This window comes from Pomacea canaliculata, linkage group LG2 (genome assembly GCF_003073045.1).
Source record: "Pomacea canaliculata isolate SZHN2017 linkage group LG2, ASM307304v1, whole genome shotgun sequence".
In the NCBI taxonomy this organism is placed as follows: domain Eukaryota; kingdom Metazoa; phylum Mollusca; class Gastropoda; order Architaenioglossa; family Ampullariidae; genus Pomacea; species Pomacea canaliculata.
The window spans coordinates 9,193,396-9,215,842 of NC_037591.1; the positions used below are offsets into that span (position 1 = coordinate 9,193,396).

Genomic DNA, 22,447 nt, shown 5'->3' on the forward strand with positions numbered 1-22,447 from the left:
ACACACATTTCTCCAGGGAATAGATGATATCATGGTCCCTATTAGTGTTAGTTTGATTTTTACTAACCCTGTTTAGTAGATATAGTTTACATTTAATCCTCATGTGTATACTCCCTTTCCTGCCCCAAATTAACATACGACTAGCTAGACCACCTTTACAGCACTGCATTGTTGCTGTGTATGGTATATGCTTACTGGAGTTTTTTCCATATTGATGAAATGAAACAGTCAAATCAATGTATTTTCTCCTCTGTGAAATGTGTAAAAATGCAACACACACACAAAAAAAAGATAAACCATGTAGTTTGTGTATAGATTTTTAGTTGGCTATTCCTGTAAATTCTACAACAGAACATTGTTCTTTCTAACAATTTATCATTTTATTGTATTTTGTCTCCTTGTTTTGCTTTAAAGTGTTTCGCTATGCTGGAGTCATAAGACAAGTTGGAAAACAGTTTTGTGGCCAAGGCCACTCTGGGCATTTGCTTGCATGAGACACCCTGCACACCTTTCCCCAGAAAAAGGCAAAAAGTTCTTGCTGTTTTAAATCAATGTGGATGTAATGTAAATGTAAAAGTTCAAAGTAACTCCATTACTTACATGGAACAATTCCTTCCCTAAACCCATAACATTTCTTGCAAGGATAGGAAGAGGGAGCTAACCACTACAAGGTTGTTATTATTGGCATCCCTTGGTGGTGTCTTTATCAAAACATTCACATAAAGTCAAAGCCTTAGGGGCTTGAGGTGATAACTAAATTTCAGTGAGCGGCAATTTAGTCGAGGAATATGTTCCCTGATGATGCCAGACTATACTTTTTTTAGGGCATGAATAAAAGGACCAAAAAAAGAAAACATTAACAAAAGCTAGATTCAAATATTTTAAACAACACTATAAATGTGCACACCAAAGAATGCACCTAGTTTTATGGTGGTCAAAATACTTGTTAGTCTCCATTGTAGTGAAAACTTAAAGCTCTTGGTTGAGATCTTGAGGGCACTGTATAAAACCTATCTGCTGGACACGTTAACCGGTTTTCTCTAGGTTCTATAATCCCTCTCTCCTCACAGTGTGAAATTGCCTCTAGGTGGTAGCATATGTTTCTGCATGCACAAACACACACATGCGTATGCTTTACAAAACCGAAGCATTAAATTGTTGAACTTTTCTTCAGACAAGATACCATCTAAGAACAAGCCTCATGAAGTTACGATACACCTTTTATTTCAGTTCCGTCTCAAATGATATGTCTATTTTAAATATTTATTCCCATTAATCTGCATACAGGACATAAGACATCATGCAACTGCAAAAATGCTCAGAAAGGACCTCTAAACATTAATTCTAGGTTGTATGACATGATTTTTCTGAAGTGAATAGCAACGTGCATGTTGATTCCAGTTCCAATGTATCCATAACACTGCTAGGTTTTGAAATAGTGGCATGCTTGAAAATGAGTGGCAAAACACTCAGTGACAATTGATCATCTCATTGAACCTGTTGCTCAATGGACCACGGACTGCAAAAGATTATATCAGCCATCATATACAACTACATTTATGTTACCACATGTATATCACTGCTTTCTTTGTTAAAATAACTTTAATATTTTAAGCTGAAAGAAATCAACCTTTGTATTACAAAAAAGGGTTGCATGCCATTAAGCAGTTTCTATTTGTATATTAACATTCATGCTCAAAATTCACATCAAAGCTTGACATGCATGACTAAACTTCTGCATACAATATTCACACTACATACTGGTAAATGTGATGCCTGACACCTGCAGACACAGCAGAATCAAGTAGGCACATACAAGAAACAGCAAACAGTACCAAGCTTGCAGTTCAGATGGTCAAACAGCATCATTGCAGATAAGCCACAATAAAGTCTGCCTTCTCTTTTGTCATGATGACTGCTGATCTAATGTCTAGCAAGCTCACTGGAGACATTTAATCAACAGCTCATCCTAACATTACAGGTGATGCATGTCACCTGATTACCAGATGACCTGCTGACAGATATGCAAGACTACTGAAGGCTGATTCACCAGCCACCATCCCAGCATGCATTTTGTAGGAACAAGGTGGAGCCTTTGACAGTCCAGTCAGCACCTTCAGATGTCAGGAGAAGTCCTTAAAGCTGTCCATGCTGTCCTGGCGAATAGGTGCCATGCGGGGACCGTTGTCATCAGTGATGCCAAGAAATGCCTTAGGACCTTCCACAAGCTGCAACATGTGCGGTATTTCTGTCAACTAGAATTTCGGCTATGAGCCAAGCTACGCATCTTTGCCTTTTAAAGACAGTTCAAAAAGACAGCTGTTTTGATTTTTATCTCAAGCTAGCCTTCTAAAACATTACCTAGTAATTCCCTTATATACCATCATCAGCTACCTGTACCAACAAATAAACCAATGGCCAAAACCCAGATTTATATAGTTAGTTTTACTTTCTAATAGGATGGGATCATAATGCTTTCCTGAGAAAATGGGTGTTTAAGTTAATGAATGTACAGGCAGTCATGCATTTCAATAATAAATTCACTCTGCATAACACAAAAATCTGCCAAGGAGCTAGGCTGGATTAAGCTTTTGACATAAATGCCATAGCATAATATTCAGACTCCATACTAGAAGGAAAAATCAAAATTTTCCTATTTTGTTAGTAAAGAACCACCTTGGTGATGTTGATCTCATCAAACAATTCCTGAATGAAGCGACGTTAATTCAGCCGGAATGAATAGGAAGACAGCAGCAGGCACACTTCAGAGAAGAAGCATATATCCTTGAACATGGATGGAAACTGCTGCTTAAGGCTGCAACACATTTTTTCCACATTAAATAATGTACCAAAAATATGTACTCTGTCAAAAGTTCAGATGAATGAAACACTTATTAAAAAGATGATCATAAAACAGTTGACCATAACTGAACATAAAACTTGTTCTTGTGTAACTCCTCCACAGCTTGACCATATCATAATCAGTACCCACAAATGCATTTATCCTGGGACAGTTTACCTCAGCAGTCCCTGCTCTGATGCCTTTAGCCCCACAGAGCTGCTAAGATTTACAATCAGCCGTAAAACTTCACTGCGGATGAGTCGCCTCCCCTCTTCGTTGTCCTCTGTTAGCTTTTTGCTAGCTGAAAAATGACAACTGCCAGTTCAGGACATATTGCAGCAGAACACATACTTATTCAATTGTGAAACTGATAACAATTTTCTGAACAGGTAAATGAACATTTTTGAGAATCAGACAATTTTCAGTAGTAATTAAGCCCCTTACATTACAGTAGACAGTTGCCAGCCCATGCCAACCTTCTCAACCTATTCACTATGATGCTACAGAATGACACATAAAAAACTCCTTAAACCAAACACTTGGGAAATGTCTATAGAGAGAAAACTGATAAAGCAAACTTGAAGAAATAAAAAAGATTTTGTGGGCTAAATCCTCTTCTATGTCTACCATGATGATTTGACTGAAAAAAGAAATGACACAAGGACCAAGCAAGCTATGGGATGCAAGCTTAATCACAATCATATACTTTAAATACAAAACTCCAACAAATTATTTTTGCATCCTACACAAATCAGATCATGAGTATATCAAGTCTGTGGCACTAAAGGTAGAGAGGCAGCAAAACCAACCTGAGTCGAAGCTCGTGGTGCTAGTTTGGCTGCCAGGTGTTGCAGAAGATGACTGTTCATTCATGCTTCCACCTCTTAAGCGGTAATCTCTTTTTGACGCTGCCACAGTTTCAATCTGTGAATCCTTCCTTTCTGCACTATCCACCTCAGAGTTTACATTTGAAATGTCTGAAAAAGAGGCCAGTTTAGTATTAGAAAAGAATGCCTCCAAGATAATTATTACAAAGCAAAGACTGTGACTGCTTGATGAGTGTTCTCTGAAACCAAGAAATCTGATCCTCCAACACAAAATCAATCAATTAATCAATCAAAACTCTGAAATGCTGCACTTAAAAGAAAAGGAAGCTAACATTGTAAATCAGGTAACTGATACAGTTACTTCTTCAGCCACAACCAGTGGAGAAGGGAGCTGCTGAAGAAATGACCACAATGATGAAAGAATCTCAAACATATGGGTAAGACAAGTCACTTGTGATCATCACAAACTTTCTGAATGAATGTGTTAGGTACACTCAATAAAGAGAATAAAGATTGTAGATAACAATTTGTGAAGCATACCTCACACCTCTAACATATTTCCGACTTTCTGATCAGTACTACATTACCAAAACAATCTCCAAATAAATAAAGAAACTGAATGCATTATTCAACATATGTAAAATAGAACTGTCTAAAGACAGTCTTGTTCTGTTCTCGAATGCCTCGAGAAGCAAGGGTACTAAAAGAGCTCGCTGTACTTTATTCTGACAGAAATCAAATCTTATCTTGCATCATCAGCAACACGAAAAGACTCGAAGAAACGAGACAGAATAAATATAAAATAAAAGTTCATGTTTCACCAAGTAAAGTCTGCCTCAAATACTTGCACAGAATAAGCTTTCTCTGCCAGAAAATGGGCAACCTACCACGTAAGCCTCTTCCTGCATCATCAGTCTGGAACAAAAAGTCACACCTGTTAGTGAACAAAAAGTCACACCTGCTAGTTTTTCTGCAAGGCTCTGTTCTGGACTTTTCTGCTTGTCGACAGTGGATCTTCTGTCTTCCCCTTCTATCACCTTCAAACAAAGGATACTTGAGTCAGTTTTGTTTTTCTTATGTTACTAGGGAAAGGTGGAAACTCACTAGAGGAGTTAGGTTGTCCTTCTTTTCACAACTGAAATACTAGCTCTTACTCTCTAGCCATCACCTGAATTTGTAGCACAATTGAGTAATGTAAAATCACTTGCATTCTACAACCCCTTCTTTCTACTGTCCTTTTCCTGAAGGCATCCCAGTCCTCTGTTGTAAAATAGTATAAAAGGAGAATGTTCTGAGCTTAATTCACGAGTGACAATATACACATACTGGAACCTTGGTGGTTTACCCTCTACGGGTTGCTCTAAGTCTGCTGAACTGCAGATATCACTCATGCAAATTTGTTTTATGGTTTAGTGATGAGAAATTGTGCCTGCTGCCAAAGTAGAGGTTGTTAATGGTCACTACTGAAGAAAATTTCCTGCCAGGATAAAGGAGAGCAAATCTAAAAATAACCCAATGATTTATGATGGGTACCAAACCAAAGTAGCACTTTCAATTGGTTAGCATACTTCAAAGATCATGTTGACATCCACAGGCAGAGTGATGCCAACAAATCGGTTGTGAGAAGATAAGGGTTTGAATGATGTCATGTTTGATGAGATCAACTGCTGGTTGCTGTGGTCAGGATCTGCCAGAGATGCACTGCTGATGTTTCATCAAATGCTGATCCAGATAAAACATATCGATAAATTCAAGCAACTATCCATTCTAACTGTATTTGTGAACACTACACTTGGTAACAGGGCACTTGTGCGGACAATAAAAAAAAACTGCATCCAAAAGAAATTTCGTTATTGTTCACTCTTCAGTTACTGACAGGTGTTATGTAGTCTGTCCCCCCCTGTTGGATCACCACCTTGCCGCGGTCGGGGGGCTTGCGTGTCTCGATGACCCTAAGAGCTATGCCGACAGGAGCATCAGCTCCTAGCAGGGTCACCCAAGTCGGACAGGTCGAAGGGTAGAGACCAGACAAAGAGTGGTCCATGAGTGCTGAAGTCGGAGGTGGTGGGCCGAAAGGCGCACCCTGAAATAACCACACCACCACGCATAACTGCCTATGCCACTTGAAGACAGTATTGATAGAAATGGTGCTCGCCCTGTGAAGATCCGCCAGGCAGGTGCAGTGCCGGGCTCCGTGCCTCAAAGGAGCCCACCCTCAGCTACTGGAGGTCCCTTCAACTCGTCTCGTGGAGCCAGGGGACGAGGAAAGAAAAGCGACTGGCCAGAGTACCACCAAAACCAAGGACAACCCAACATCAACATCATACATTGGAACGCAGAAGGGGTTACCAACAAGAAGATAGAACTGGAACAGTTCCTGTACCAGAACAGCATTAACATCTGCTGTATTCAGGAAACCCATTTACAAAAAGAAAAGCCCTTCAAGATCAGAGGGTACCAGACATTTAGGAGTGAGTGATCGTCAGGGGAGAAAGAAAGGTGGAGTGATGACCTTAGTCAGAAACAACATGAATGCAAGCGAAACGAAAAGATACATGGACGAGGCAGAATACATAGAAGTCAAGGTCACCACCACAAACAGCGTCCTCCATGTCATCAACTACTACTGCCCCAGTGACAAGATGCTGTCCCTTGACACTATCCAGGTTCCAGACAGCGGCTTCCTCATCGCCGAGACTTAACAGCCAGTCCCAGAGTTGGGGATACACATCCTTGACAAGCGAGGAGAAGATATCGAAACTTGGCAAGACGAGAACCATCTAATCCTTGTCAACGACCCCACAGATCCACCAACCTTCTACTCGCGCCGCTGGCACACAACAACAAAACCAGACCTGGCTCTCTGCACAGACGACATCCACAAGAATTTAAGCAGAACAGTCTTAGACCAGCTGGGAGGAAGTGACCATCGCCCAGTACTCCTTACCATCACAGAAGTACGACACCTGACCCCGCAGCACGCCAGATGGAATCATAAGAAGGCACAGTGGGGCTGTTCAGAATACGAACAAATGAGCTCACGAAAGACATCAAGGTGGAAGGACTAAACATCAACAACGTCGTCAAAGATTTCAATGCCAGTATCATCAAGGCAGCCAAAGAAACTATCACACGAGGGGTGCGAAGGACTACACTCCGTACTGGACAGCAGAACTTCAGAGAGCTCACGATGACCTGACAAAGCCAGAGAAAAGCAGAAACCAACCCCAGTCAAGAAAACAACATCAAGCTGCAAGAAACAAATGCCAAACTGCTAAGAACAAAAGTAGAGTGCAAGAGAAGAAGCTGGAGAGAAAAGACAGCAGGGCTGAATATGGAGAGAGACACCACCAAGCTGTGGAGGCTGACCAAGGCACTAAATGACGAGGGTAGCAAGGGACAGAAGATCACCCTTGAAGAAGATGGACAGACACTGACAGATAAGGCAGCAGCAAATGCATTTGCGCAAGCATATGCAAAGGAGAGCAGCATCACCATCCCACCGCATCTGCAAAAAGAATTCAGAAAAGAAGAGAAAGAAAGAAAAACAAATCGGGATGTCCATGAGTCGATGCAGCAAGATATCACCATCCAAGAACTGAAGAATCCCATCAAACAGCTGAAGAAGAAAAAATCTCCAGGTCCAGACAACATAACGAATGAGATGCTACAACACCTTGGCAGCACAGCCCTCACTAAACTACTGGACATTTTCAACTTAGCTGGAGAGAAGCCAGGTACCTCAGTGCTGGAAGGAAGCCAGGATGATCCCTGTTCTGAAAAAAGGGAAGAACAAGTCGCGAATCTTGAGCTACCGCCCATCAGCCTGATAAGCTGCGTCTGTAAAACCATAGAGCGCATCATCAATCAGCGCCTGCAGTGGTACCTGGAATCTGAAAGCATCATCATCACAGAGCAAGCAGGCTTCAGAAGATACAGAAGCACCGAAGATCAGACAACGCACCTAGCGCAGGTCATAACTCACTCACTCACTCACCTCACTCCACTCACTCACTCACTTTTTTGATTTGTCACTGTCAGATTTGAACACACCACCTTTCAGTCTTCAGACCTCGTCGGTAGCCACCAGGCTATTCAGCCGTTACCAACTAACGTGTCTAAAGTTCGTGAAGAAGTCAAGTTCGCCGTTTACAACAATGAACAAATCCGCTGAACCGAGACGCACACTCCCCAGAACCGGTGACGTCATCGACAACGAGGCTGCTGTTAACGAAGATGACTAGTGCACGACGGACACAAAACACCCTGCTACTGTCCCCCTAGGTCCTCCAACTGCCAGGAACACACACGTCATACTCAATGGAGTGAACAAGATCGGAGTGACAGACGGCAACAACCTACCAATCCTCTCCCCTCCAGACATCATTGTACGCGTGGTCAGAGTTGCCTGCCAGTCAAGGAGTACAATCGAAAACGGACAACAGTACCTACAAAAGAACACCAAAAAAATAAGTGACAAGATGGCCGGTCCTCCACAGTTCATGACAATTGCTAACCCATAATGTCGAGGACTTTGTGTGGACGGCAAGACCAAGCAAGACAGGGAGAGAATAAGTTCCACTGACCCAGTGACTACGCGACACGAGGTGTCCGTGCTAACGGTCACCAGACACAGCACGGGACTCACCGTGAAAATATTTCACATATTCAACTGCGACATCGAAGGTTTGCTCGTGAAAACACACTATCCTGGCTTTGTACAAAGCATTAACGTGTTTGTTATTGTGTCTTACAGACATTGCTTGACGTCAGCAGTACACTGCAATGTTTCTCTGACTTCAACGATACTTCAGTCCTGCTTCTACACTTACATCGCAAGGAAGAGCTGCCGGCCGATATCCTTGTTTTTAGTAAAAATGTATTTAATAAGTTTTGCATAGACTGCAGTGTACGGTTGACAATTTGATTTTATTGCAATTTGACACCGAGTTTAACGAGACAAGTTCTGGACTTAAACCCACAGATGAAACGCAGGGTTTCGGAGACAGACAAGGAGGAGATTGATCCTCGGCCCAGAACCGATCCGCTGGGGTGGTATGGTTTGCGGCACTAGGAGGACAAAGAAGACTAAAAAGATAAGTGGTTTGTGTGTGTTGTGTGTGTGCTGCTTCCACCATTTTGTAAGTCGATGATCATGTTGAAAGCACAGTTACATCTGGACTTACAGTCTACCACAGAGACGTTAATATTCGAATACACTTCTACCTACCGCAGCGTTCTCATGGCAACCTACTATTTCTACCTACGCATCTGGTTTTGTAACATCATTTCTCATCTCCATCTCTTCCCCAGAAGCACATTTTCCCGAGTTCCTCGACCATCTCACGGAACATGGAGATGAAGCTGAGTTTGTAAGGTGGCCAGTGACAAATCACTGTCATGTGACCCCTAACTTTCATGCTCGTTGACCAACGGTGACCTCGCCACCAGTTCTGTCCATTTTCACGGTTCCTCAAAGCCCATGGGAGTTAATCACACAGCGCTGTCCCACTTTCCATGTATCCTCCTCCCTGTATCTTTCCTCTTCTTCTGTCTTCTCTTCTCCACTTTCCTTATTGTTTGGGCATCGTGGTGTTGATTCCCTCTCCGATTTAAAACAAATGATATCACAGATGGTTCGCCTCTTCGAAAGTGAGACGTTTGCGATTTGTTTGTGGCTGTCGAACCTTTGCAGTCAGATGTTCCGAAATGTTTGTAAAGGAGACATGCAGGACATATAAGTCACAGGGCAGAGACATTCATTTCGTCCTTTTCAGTTCGGAAAAGAATTACCTGCAGCTGATATAAATTACATCAAGCCTTATGAAACTGATATAAAGCCTTGTGGTTACTACTTCATAGCAGCTCTCAGTTCCACGTTCGCTTGGCCCAGTGACAAGAAAAAGCTCTTCTAGGAGCCTAGAGCCAGTAAACCACTCACAATTAGCCCACTCAATGTATCATCATCGTTATTTTCCTAAGATAGCAGTTTCATAATCCACTTACCGGAAATTGGCCGGCTGGTCATGAAGCTTTGTTTGAAGCGAGACATTCGATGAGATAAAATCTGAGAAGAAGGGGAACTGCCAGGGTCAAGACTGGAACTGTTTCCCGTCAGACAATGTTTCAAAGTACAGCACCCTTTCCTTTCTTTAGCAACCAGTAGGTGAGACAAACACAAATGTTTAGCTTAGTCTCGGGATTTTTCTAACCGAGTATATTTGACGGCGCCATCGTTAGGACAACAAGGAAAGGACTTTCTTTGAAGTTATAAGTTCTCGGTAGCCGTGAGATCAGATCCCGTCCCCCAACACCCCTTTTTTTTTTTTATTACCTTCTTTTACGTACTCCCACCCGGCTAGCCTCTTGGTGACAAATTATGGGTAATGATCAGTAATGCAGTGGAGTAGGAAGATGTTCGGCGTTGGGGGGGCAAACTCCCTGCTGACAGTGAACGGTGATGACCGTCTCCTCTCTACGTTCCCCTACCTTTCTTCAGTTCTTTGCTCTTTGTGAGGAATTACGTCTCAAATATTGGGGGGGGGGGGCAAACGGATATTCCTGCCCCCCCCCCTGTATTTTCCTTGGGGGGGGGTCTGCCCCCCTGGTTCCTACGCCACTGGAGAGGTCAAGGGGCGTGGTTACGCAATAAGGTCGTCTGTTGTCTGCAGCGATGTCAGCTTACAATATCTTCTTGGTCTTCGCTTCTTCTTGCTTTAAAGAAGACACGCTCGGAACAATGCCTTAGTTTCTTTACGTAACGTCTGTGCTTTTAACTGGATGACTCATGTTGTAGTTTGAATAACACTATATAAAGACATTTAAAATCATTTGCAAAAGAGAATTTTTTCAGGTATCCATCATTGTTAGTGTACATCCGGCTTGCTGTATATAAATCCTTATCGGTTATCTGAAGTTGAGATAGCGAAGACGATTCAACTTAAATATGCAGCGATAGTATGTATAAACACTATAGTTTATAATTATAATTGTTTAAAAAAAAATCGCAGTCTTAAATCAGCATCATCACTTCTAAAGGAACAGTAATGCTAATAGTATTAAGTATATAATTTTATGTGTATTATTTGTTTTATTCTAACCAAATATAAATTTGATTATTGTTAGGACGTCAAAATTATGTTAACAATTAACTTGAATATGTTCCCTGATGATACCAAACTTATACTTTCTTTAGGACAAGCATAAAAGGACCAAAGAAAGAAAACATTAACAAAAGCTAGATTCAAATATTTTAAACAACACATAAATGTGCACATGGAAGAATGCACCTAGTTTTACGGTGGTCAAAACACTTGTTAGTCTCCACTGTAGTGAAAACTTAAAGCTCTTGGTTCAGATCTTGAGGACACTGTATGACACCTCTTTTGCTGGACTGTCTAACTGGTTTTCTCTAGGTTCTATAATCCCTCTCTCCTCACAGTGTGAAATTGCCTCGAGGTGGCAGCACTTTTCTGCATGCACAAACACACACATGCATATGTTTTTACAAAATTGAAGCATTAAATTGTTAAACTTTTCTTCAGACAAGATACCATCTAAGAACAAGCCTCATCAGGCTATGATACACCTTTTATTTCAGTTCCGCCTCAAATGATCATGTCTATTTTTAATATTTATTCCCATTAATCTGCATACAGGACATAAGACATCAGGCAACAGCAAAGCTGCTCAGAAAGGACCTCTAATTCTGGGTTGTATGACATGATTTTTCTGAAGTGTACAACAATGTGCATGTTGATTCCAGTTTAAGGTGACCAGACGTCCCGCTTTTGACCTCGTGTCCCACCTGCTCATCGGGCGGACGCCCAATGTCCCTCTTTCTGGCTTTCTGGCAAGTCCATCAAATGTTCTGGTTGTCTTTAAAAATCTGAATACCGTACGCTGATTCGCATCCGGCAAAGTCAGAGGAAAGGTCCCCACAGTGGCCCCCCCCCCCCCCCCTTTTTTCAGCGTTCTTTGATGTGACGACACCATCATTGGCGCGTGTCCCGCTTTCACCCCGAAACATCTGGTCACCTTATTCCAGTTCCAATTATGTATCCATACCACTGTTAGGTTTTGAAATAGTGGCATGCTTGTAAATGAGTGATAAAAATCAACATAAAGACGGCCTTGTCAAGACATGCAAAACACCCAGTGACAATTGATCATCTCGTTGAACCTGTGGTTCAATGGACCACAGACTGCAAAAAATTATATCAGCAATCATATACAACTATATTTATGTTACCACATGTATATCACTGCTTTCTTTATTTAAATAACTTTAATATTTTAAGCTGAAAGAAATCAACCTTTGTATTACAAAAAAGGGTTGCATGCAATCCAGTTCTGTATACAAAGTACATGGTGGTATGGCGATAAAACACATCCTTATGTACTTGTTCACTCTTCTTCTGTACCTTTCACTCTTTTTTGCTCACAATTTTTTTTTTAAATGACAAAAACCAACTTCTCACTTTCAAACAGGTGTCTCAGCAACATACAGAAGTGAGTTTTTTTTTAACATGAAAACTGGGTAAGCATAAACAACATTCTTACTTTACTTACTAAAAAGCTTTGTACAGCTAGAATTAGAAAGAGAGAAGGATGCTTTCACTGTTTTTTTTTTTAACAGATCAGCTTATAATGCAATACTTCCATCTTCCTCAGTGTATTGTTCCTGAAAATTGTTGCTTGGTCAGTATTAAGTAAATGTTTTAACTTTATTTATTTTGCATGCAAGGAAAATATAGTACATCTGACATTGCTAGACTATAAGTTAACATTGAGGAAGAGTCTGAATGCTAGTTGATAAGGTGTTTGTGATCAGGAGGCAATGCATTCTTCACAAGAGTTGATCTCATAAATTAACCAAAAATGTTTAGAAAAAGAAGTCAAACAGGGATTAAAATAATAAAAATCTTGCAGGTATTGTTTAAGAGCCTCTGGTTTAAAATAAACTTTGGCTTTTCTTACACTTTACATAGCAGAGCTGTGCTCTAGAACAGTGGTTCTTAACCTTTTTTGAGGTACCGAGCCCACACGTTTCATATGCACATTCACCGAACCCTTCTTTAGTGTCATCACGAATTGAGGGTGTCTTGACTTCTGTGGCTGAGGCTCCGCCAAACCCCTGAGAGCGACTCACCAAACCCCTAGGGTTCAATTGAACCTCGGTTAAGAACCACTGCTCTAGAATATTGTTTTCTTGGCATACATGCACTTAGCAGACCTGCAAACATACAAATGTAACAGAACAGTGGCACACGTATCCACAAAAATTTCTTCTGACTTTGAACATAATGATAAAGATGGCTTTCTTCATTTCTTCTCATTTCCAAATAGTTGCATTTGAACAATGAAAAACAGAAGCATAAATATATAACTATGCAAAGGAAGGATGTAACAGTTTAAATATTACTGTTATTTCTAAACAAAGTTCTCCCATCCTGCAAAAAACATCTGCAAATCTAAATGCGGGAAAAATATTACGCCTAAAATTTCCGTAAGTGGACATTGCATCCTTGAAATCTTTCTGGGATCAGTGAGTCTGTCACTCATTCTGATTTGGAGAAGCGCTGTAGCCTAATAGTTGTCTGAGGTTCATGGCTAATTTATTAGAGGAAATAAAGATTGCAGAAGAGGGACATGCTCTGTTTTTCACAGTCCTTGATACAGACACAGTGAACTACTGATGGTTCCACTACCTCAATGGCTTGACTGTAGGACCTTGATCTTGTATCACTGCTGATGGGGATGGTCAAAATTAAAATAATACGAGATGCAAAAGGCAATTAAAGTTAATGCTTTATCCAGGTACAAACATTCCAGAATGTATACACTTACCACAACACACTGCCACTACAACCTCATTTATTACCATCTGCACACAAGCATGAGCATGCACATATCTAAAAAAAGCAATGATCACAATAATATGAACATGATTTATAGGAGATTAAAACAAACCGACCAACACAACAGGTATTACATAATTGTTATGGCTGTGGCTGGGAGTCAACACAAGTATCACTGCACAAGTTTAATGTTTAATGTTTTTAAAACAACAGGTAGGAAAACACGGTGAACTGCTTTTTGTAAAGCAGGTTTGAATGCAGATGCTGATGTCCTTCATCCTGAATGAAGATATGAAAGGTGTCATGACAAAGAAGGAATAGTGAGCTTGTGGTGAGCAAAACCTGTTATATCCTTCACAAGCACTCGCAAACAACCTACAAGGTGCTTGATAATATACAATGCAGTGATGGGAATGTGATGTAACTGCTACACTAACACGCAACAAAACATAGAGACACTTTTGGCACAACCAGTACTTCGACATGTCATGGGAATCATCGAGAACAGAACTGATCAGTAACTGCTGGGGCATCATATCCTACACACACAAATATTTACACCTTGGCATAAAATTCCTCTATGCTCTGAATGTAATGATAAACAAGCAAATATTACTTATGAATACTTGTTTAATTAATTGATGTGGCTAATATTTTCATGTAGCACACATGTTTATTTAAAACAAAGCAATCTTTAAATAGAAAAATCAACAAGAACAAGCAGATTTTTCTGCTCTCAGCTACATTATAGCACAGAGGTGGGCAATTAATTTTCCCAAGGGGCCGCATGAGAAATTGGGATGGTTTTAGAGGGCCGGACTAATATAGTTAACTCAGTTTTACCCAATACTGTATGTATAGTATATATACTGGCAGGCGGGCCAGCGGGTGGGCCAGTGGGTGGGCCGGTCAGAGACAGGAGGCGAGCCGGATGCGGCCCGTGGGTCAGCCTTTGCCCAGGTCTGTATATTATAGTAACTCTTGCAAATTAAAGGCAATAATTTATATCCAGTTCAGCTAGGTTCTCACATTGCTAGAGCTGCGTTTGTAAACATACTTATGCACTCTTGTACCACCATATAAGCACACTTTGATTAGATATGCACTCATTGTTTTACTCCATTATATTTATTTTCATTTATTACAATTTTGTAAACATGCAGGCACATGAGTGCATGTGCATCACCTGCACACACGCGGTTGTGCCTTGTCACTATACTACCTATATTCCATGAAATACACAAATAAACACATTTCCATTAATTCATGCCTTCTGCATAATAACAGCCTGCAAGCTAAGTCTGTTTACCATAAATAAATCTGTATACTGAACTGGTGAATTAAGTACAGCAAGACAATGTTCTGGCATAAAAAAACATGATGACTAGATGAAACTCTTTGCTGAGTGAACAGCTATGATTGTGTGATTGTGCAAGCAGTGAAAATGCCAGTAAGTGGGGAATTGGTGTTTTCCACTGAGCCAGCAACTAAGCCTATATCCTGACAAACCAGCCAGCCCTGTAATCCTCACTGTATTGGTGACAGATTCTAACCGTTGCACCAACTGATTGCCTGAAAATGCCAGTAAATTAAAACAAGCGGTACATCAGGGGAGGCATACTGCCTGCCACTAGGACCCTTTACTCACTTTATCTGCTTTACCCTCACTCTTGTGTTGTACAGGAAAATTGCATCTGCCAGAGAAACTGGGAGTGGGTGATAAGGATAGTTTATAAGTGTTGTATATGTCTGTTTACTTTCTTGACTAGTTGAATCAGCTTTTCCTTCTCACACAAAAATTTAAAAATACACACACATACATGCACAAAATCACAACCACAATTAACTATCAGGAATATGTCCTTCTCCCCTGACACACACCAAAAAAAAATCTTCCTATTTCAATACAAATTCTTTTGTATTACCTAAAAAGCCTTAGAACAGTGGTGCCCAACCTTTTCTCACGCAAGGGCTGCAGTCAACATGATATAAAATCTCACAGGCCAGAACATGGCAGTTTTGCCAGAATCATGCCAACGTTAAAAATGAAATTATGCATCAGTCAAAATGAGTGGGATGCATGAGGCACCTTCGCGGGCCGTAGGTTGGGCACACCTGTCTTAGAATCTTCTAAAACAGCATAACAGTTGTTATGTCTGTTATATGTGGTAGCTGTCTAATAACTCCTTTGCTGCCCTGCTTTAAGACATCCACAATATATAGTGTAGACTTTGCCTATGAGGTACAGCCTTAAACATGAGTTATTTCTGCACGTCCTTTTTAACTCTTTTTTTTTTTTTCTTTTGCTAAATATTTTCACGACTACATCTTTTTCTACCCACAATATTATCATAAATATTGAGGGATTTTGTCTTTCACAACTAGTACTGAAATTAAGATCAGCGTCCCTCCAGTTCAAACCATCTCTGATGTTTTCAGTCTGATTTTAGACTAGACATGAAATTGTCTAAAATAGGTTATCATTGTTTCAAGCAGGCAAATGATTCCTCACACCACATATTTAGAGAAAAGTTCATGAAAGCTTGTGTGATAAATGTGTGATTCTGCACTTAATGTGTAGTCCTAAGTCAGCAAATTGTAAAACCCAGCATAAATGCATTTCTTTTCACACTTCTGGTGGTAAAATATTAAGGCACAATTTTGGGGATGTAAAATCTATTGTTTCTTGTAGCTGTTCCGTTCACATGCGCACACAATTACCCCCTTGACCACTACCACCCTTTCAACCTTCATGTTTTAGTAAAACCACCAAGAAATAATGCCCCTGCCTTACTGCCTGATGTTATGTTTGATAGTCATCATGTGACCCAGATAAATCCATCAATTATTGCAAAGCTTGTAATGAGGACAAAGTTATGGTTCAGAAGACATTAATATCTCCAGAACAAAGTATACGATTTTCAAAATTGAATTTGATCATATGCTTGACTATGACATAACCGTAACAAACTAAATCCCCTTACCCACCCACTATAAACATCAATTATTTCATCAAAACAAGTTACGATGAAATTAATGCAGCATATTTCTTAAAGAATGACTACCTACTGAAATGTAATTATGATGAAAAAATCAGTTATGGTTAATTCAGTTAATAAGCAGCTATTTTCACGCTGTAATCAGCTGTCCTCATAATAAGACATGATTAAGAAATATGGCTCGTACCAATAAAATTCTTTTAGTTATTATTAGCCTTGCACACATCATTCTGAATTTCAAGTGATCAATTTCCACAAGTAACTGCCCATCGACCTTTGGCTTGTCAATGCGTTCCACATTAATTTTAGGTGGGATCAGATTGTCATATTTAAATTGATACACCACTATATAAACACAAACACAATAACATACAATTTTCTGGTTTCATATAAGTAACAAGTGTGAACCTTAATCATTTGTGGACCTTAACCAGAAAGCTCTTCGCTATGCTACTTTTTGGTGACACTCTTTTAGCACCGAAGGACTTAGTCTCATCAAGGACATTTCTTGATATCTGTTAGCCAAGTGAACAAAAAAATACAAAAAATCTTTCAGACTTTTGCTAACATGTCCCTTTAAAATATTATTTAAAATGTTTAGGAAATGTCTCTTCCTCATTACAAAGTATGATCATTAACAAATGATAAAATTCTTTCAATGCAAATAGCTCGTATCTTGTTTGTTATGTGTCAGTTGACACTTAAATATGATAGAATGAACCAAATTTTTGTTTTAATGTTCATAACAAAAGCACATTTTTTTCCTTCTTAGATAACAGCATTCTGAAGTCATTCCTTCAATCATCTTTCTCCTATCATGCCATACTGTATGGTTGGAACATTTAATGAGTCAACATGAAGGACACTGTACTAACTCCTAAAACATTTTGAGTAAAAATAGGTTAAAGCAACAAGCAGTAACACCACCAGGAAAACCCTTTATAAAGGACTATAACTAACCACATTTGGCAGCACAAAACAGCTGCCTAGGTGAGCCTGTATATGAGAAAATGGTTTTAAATCTTGAAAAAACTGATAGTGCTCAGATGCAAGACTCAGCATGTGAAACTAATCCCTGTATTTCAGTTTAAATGATACCACAAAACTCCTCATCTCACCGATAGAATATTCTGCATATAAAGAATTGTTGAACCCTGACCTACCCAAGTTTAGCTTTGAAGTCAGCTGTATTCTCAGCTCCTGCTCACCAGAAAGTGTTTCAAAAACTGATAACTTTTCAGGTGCCTCAAAAGTGAGCTCGTAATACAACATCATATAAACTACTTCCCAGATAAAAGCAGAAGGCTGTTGTTTTACTTTTATACATCATGGTGTTTCTTGTACACTCTCTTCAATATCCTCAAACTTACCTTCTGATTGGCAGTAAACAGACGAACTGGTAAAATGGCCAAAAGTATTTGCTCTTGCCACAAAAGAAGTTTTAATGCCAAAAGCTACAGAACAGCTCACACTCACAGATCTAGATTTTATGCTATGCTGCTATGTGTTTACAAACTTAACCTTCCTCTTTACTGGAGGACAGGAGTGGGCAGGGAAGGGAGTGATTCATGTGACGGTTTATGGATGTTGATTTTATTAAGCAGTTTCTATTTATATATTAATATTCACACTCAAAATCCACATCAAAAGCTTGACATGCATGACTAAACTTCTGCATACAACATTCACACTACATACTGGTAAATGTGATGCCTGACCTGCAGACCAGCAGAATCAAGTAGGCACATACAAGAAACAGCAAACAGTATCAAGCTTGCAGTTCAGATGGTCAAACAGCTGTAGCACTTTCTTCTTGGCTACAGGAGAGAGATTCTTCTCTTTAACGCTAACAAAGTTACACAATTCTAACTTTCCTGAGCTTCATTATTCTCCCTCCCACTTTCCACCCCACATTAGCGATTTGGTAGATGCTTTAAACTTTACTTAACACATCACACAGACTTTCAGGATTTGATACTTCATAAATTTTCACAGCCATACATCTTTGCAGACGCACAAAAATTATACGAAAACGTTACTCCACACACATTTGATTTGCATTCAGGCTTGTTAATTCATCCAACATTAGTAAGTGAGCGGAGATAGTCTGCAGCAGATCCTCCAGCACGCCGGGCTTTTCCTGTCATGTCTGGCTAAAAAAATGATCAAATCCATCAAACGTATCTCACTTGCTTCACATGAAGCTTCACTGACAATCAAGTGCTCATTGCAAGTCAGTTAAAATAAAAAACTCTTGCACTTGCCATCAGCGATCACAGGGATTCTTAATTTTAAACAAAACAACATTCTATTAAAAATTAGGAAGGGATAAAAAAGTTGTCACCCTACAAGCACACATCAAATATAACACCATCCAATGCCTCAGACTAGTGAGGAATGCAATTCCTTTGAGGGGAATTATTTTCAGTCAAAAATTAATTGATTTTACAATCACTTATAAATATATATATTTACACATTTCCACACATAACATACATGCCTCCCAAAACATGCACACTTTCATCAAACATTTACACAAGATAGAATATACAATCCAGTCCCTTGTGCATGCATTCATGAGTGCACAAAGCACACACCTACACACAACAAGGCTAAAACTGATCACGGAGTGCTTCGTCTCACAAATGCAGTCGCCTTTCTTTTGTTTATGAAAGGTAATTCTTATCCAAGGTAGTCCGCTGTTTGCAAAGGCCCTGGCCACTGACGCCTATCCTCTTACTCCATGTTTGAAGAGATAACTATCAACAAACCTGCAGCTTCCTATATAGTGCCATCATCGACACAAAAACAGCCCTTTAAAACTGCTTTGTAAAAACAATCCCCAACAGCATCATTGCAGATAAGCCACAATAAAGTCTTGCCTTCTCTTTTTCATATGTCTGATTAATGGAGCATTTATCAGAAGCTATCCTAACATTACAGGTGATGAAATGTAAACCTGATCAACAGATGACTGCGACAGATATGCAAGACTAATGAACTGATTCACCAGCCACCATCCCAGCATGCATTAGGAAACAAAGTGGAGCCTTTGGACAGCCAGTCAGCACTTATGTCAGGGAAGCTTAAACGTCCATGCTGTCTGGGAATAGGTGCCATGCGGGACCTTGTCATCATCGTATGCCAAGAAATGCCTTAGGACCTTCCAACAAGCTGAACTGGGCGGTATTTCTCAACTAGAATTTCAGTATGAGCCAACATACGCATCTTTGCCTTTTAAAGAACAGTTCAAAGACGGCTGTTTTGATTTTTCTCAAGCTAGCCTTCTAAAACATTACCTAGTAAGTCCCCTTATGATACATCATCAGCTACCTGTACCAACAAATAAACCAATGGCCAAACCCAGATTATATAGTTAGTTTTACTTTCTAATAGGAATGGATGTCATAATGCTTTCCTGAGAAAATGGGTTTGTTTAAGTTAAGAATGTACAGGCAGCATCATTCAATAATAAATTCACTCTGCATAACACAAAAATCTGCCAAGGAGCTAGGCTTAAGCTTTTGACATAAATGCCATAGCATAATACTCAGAACCAAATGTCATATCACAGACCTCTTTTTCAGTACTATAAACTTAAGAATATTCTCCATGCTAGAAAGGAAAATTGCAAAATTTCATATTTTATTCTAGTAAGAACACCTTGGTTGATGTTGATACTCATTCAAACAATTCCTGAATGAACGACGTGCATTCAGCCCGGAATAAAGGAAGACAGCAGCAGGCAAACTTCAGAGAAGAAGCCATATATATCTTGAATGTGGACGAAACTCGTGCTTAAGGACTGCAAACTTTTGCACATTAAATAACGTACCAAAAATATGTACTCTATCAAAAGATCTGATGAATGGTAACACTTATTAAAAAGATTATCATAAAACAGTTGACCATAACTGAACATAAAACTTGTTCTCGTGCAACTCCTTCACTGCTTGACCATATCATCTTGCAGACCAATCATAATCAGACCCACAAATGCATTTATCCTGGGACAGTTTACTCAGCAGTCCCTGCTCTGATGCCTTTACCCACAGAGCTGCTAAATTTACAATCAGCCGTAAAACTTCACTGCAGATGAGTCGCCTCCCTCTTCGTTGTCCTCTGTTAGCTTTTTGCTTAGCTGAAAAATGACAACTGCCAGAGTTCAGGACATATCGCAGCAGAAACATAACTTATTAATTGTGAAGCTGATAAATTTTCTGAACAGGTAAAGAACATTTTGAGAATCAGACAATTTTCAGTATATAATTAAGCCCTTACATTACAAGTAGATAGTTGCCAGCCCATGCCAACCCTTCTCACCTATTCACTATGAACTACAGAATGACATCATAAAAAACTCTAAACCAAACACTTGGAAATGTCTATAGAGAAAAAACTGATAAAGCAAAACTTGAAAAATAAAAAAAAGATTTTGTGGGCTAAATCCTCTTCTATGTCTACCATGATGATTTGACTGGAAAAAGAATGACACAAGACCAAGTAAGCTATGGATGCAAGCTTAATCACAATCATATACTTAATACAAAACTCCAACAAATATTTTTGCATCCTACACAAATCAGATCATGAGTATATCACGTCTGTGGCACTAAAGGTAGAGAGGCAGCAAAACCAACCTGAGTCGGAGCTCGTGGTGCTAGTTTGGCTGCCAGGTGTTGCAGAAGATGACTGTTCATTCATGCTTCCACCTCTTAACGGTAATCTCTTTCTGACGCTGCCAACAGTTTCAATCTGTGTAATCCCTTCCTTTCTGCACTATCCACCTCAGAGTTACATTTGAAATGTCTGAAAAAAAAGGCCAGTTTAGTATTAGAAAAGAATGCCTCCAAGATAATTATACAAAGCAAAGACTGTGGACTGCTTGATGAGTGTTTTCTGAAACCAAGAAAATCTGATCCTCCAAACACAAAAATCAATCAATTAATCAATCAAAACTCTGTAATGCTGCACTTAAAAGAAAAGAAAGGAAGCTAACATTGTAAATCAGTACGTAACTGATACAGTTACTTGCTTCAGCTAACCAGTGGAGAAGGGAGCTGCTGAAGAAATGACCACAATGATGAAAGAATCTCAACACACATGGGTAAGACAAGTCACTTGTGATCATACAAACTTTCTGAATGAATGTGTTAGGTACACTCAATAAAGAGAATAAGATTGTAGATAACAATGTGTGAAGCACACCTCACACCTCTAACATATTTCTGACTTTCTGATCAGTACTACATTACCAAAACAATCTCCAAATAAAATAAAGAAACTGAATGCATTATTCAACATATGTAAAATAGAACTGTCTAAAGACAGTCTTGTTCTGTTCTCGAATGCCTCGAGAAGCAAGGGTACTAAAAGAGCTCGCTGTACTTTATTCCGACAAAAATCAAATCTCATCTTGCATCATCAGCAACAAGAAAAGACTCTCGAAGGAAACGAGACAGAATAAATATAAATAAAAGTTCATGTTTCACTAAGTATAGTCTGCCACAAATCTTCTAATACTTGCACAGAATAAGCTTTTTCTGCCAGAAAAATGGGCAACCTACCACGTAAGCCTCTTCCTGCATCATCAGTCTTGAAGCATCGTTGTCTTGTCCATGTACACAGCAGACACATGTCTTTACTATGCTCAAAGGTTGCTTCTTTTGTGAGAGGTGGAATATGGACTGGAACTGACACTTTAACTTCTAAAATAATAAAAATGAAGCTGTTTACAGACACCCTTTTTTAAAAACAATTAGTGTAAAATGTTGCACACGAGCAAGAATGAAAAAGCAGAACAACTGATCACATAAACTTTTCAATCTGCAAATTGGTTCTACTGTTCTTTGCTGTCAACACAAAAGGTTGATAATAATAATTCTTACACTGCATCTAGTTCTAGCTAAAGGCTACTCC

At 39.6% G+C, this 22,447-nt stretch overlaps 1 protein-coding gene across 2 annotated transcripts in view; it reads right to left on the minus strand.

Annotated features, from left to right (window-relative positions):
* Nucleotides 1–1,862: 1,862 nt before the first annotated feature.
* Nucleotides 1,863–22,447, minus strand: part of LOC112556422 (rapamycin-insensitive companion of mTOR-like) — a 44,848-nt gene continuing 24,263 nt past the window's right edge. Inside the window, exons 31-35 of one of the 2 annotated variants that reach the window (XM_025225411.1) lie at nucleotides 22,096–22,236; nucleotides 3,652–3,819; nucleotides 3,020–3,143; nucleotides 2,677–2,815; nucleotides 1,863–2,228 (exon numbers count right to left, since the gene is read on the minus strand). In XM_025225411.1, the coding sequence (XP_025081196.1) occupies nucleotides 2,722–2,815; nucleotides 3,020–3,143; nucleotides 3,652–3,819; nucleotides 22,096–22,236 (527 nt within the window). In that variant the 3' untranslated portion in view covers nucleotides 1,863–2,228; nucleotides 2,677–2,721. Of the gene's footprint in view, nucleotides 2,229–2,676; nucleotides 2,816–3,019; nucleotides 3,144–3,651; nucleotides 3,820–21,168; nucleotides 21,338–22,095; nucleotides 22,237–22,447 lie in introns of those variants that run through there. The other variant, XR_003097730.1, reaches the window with a different exon arrangement.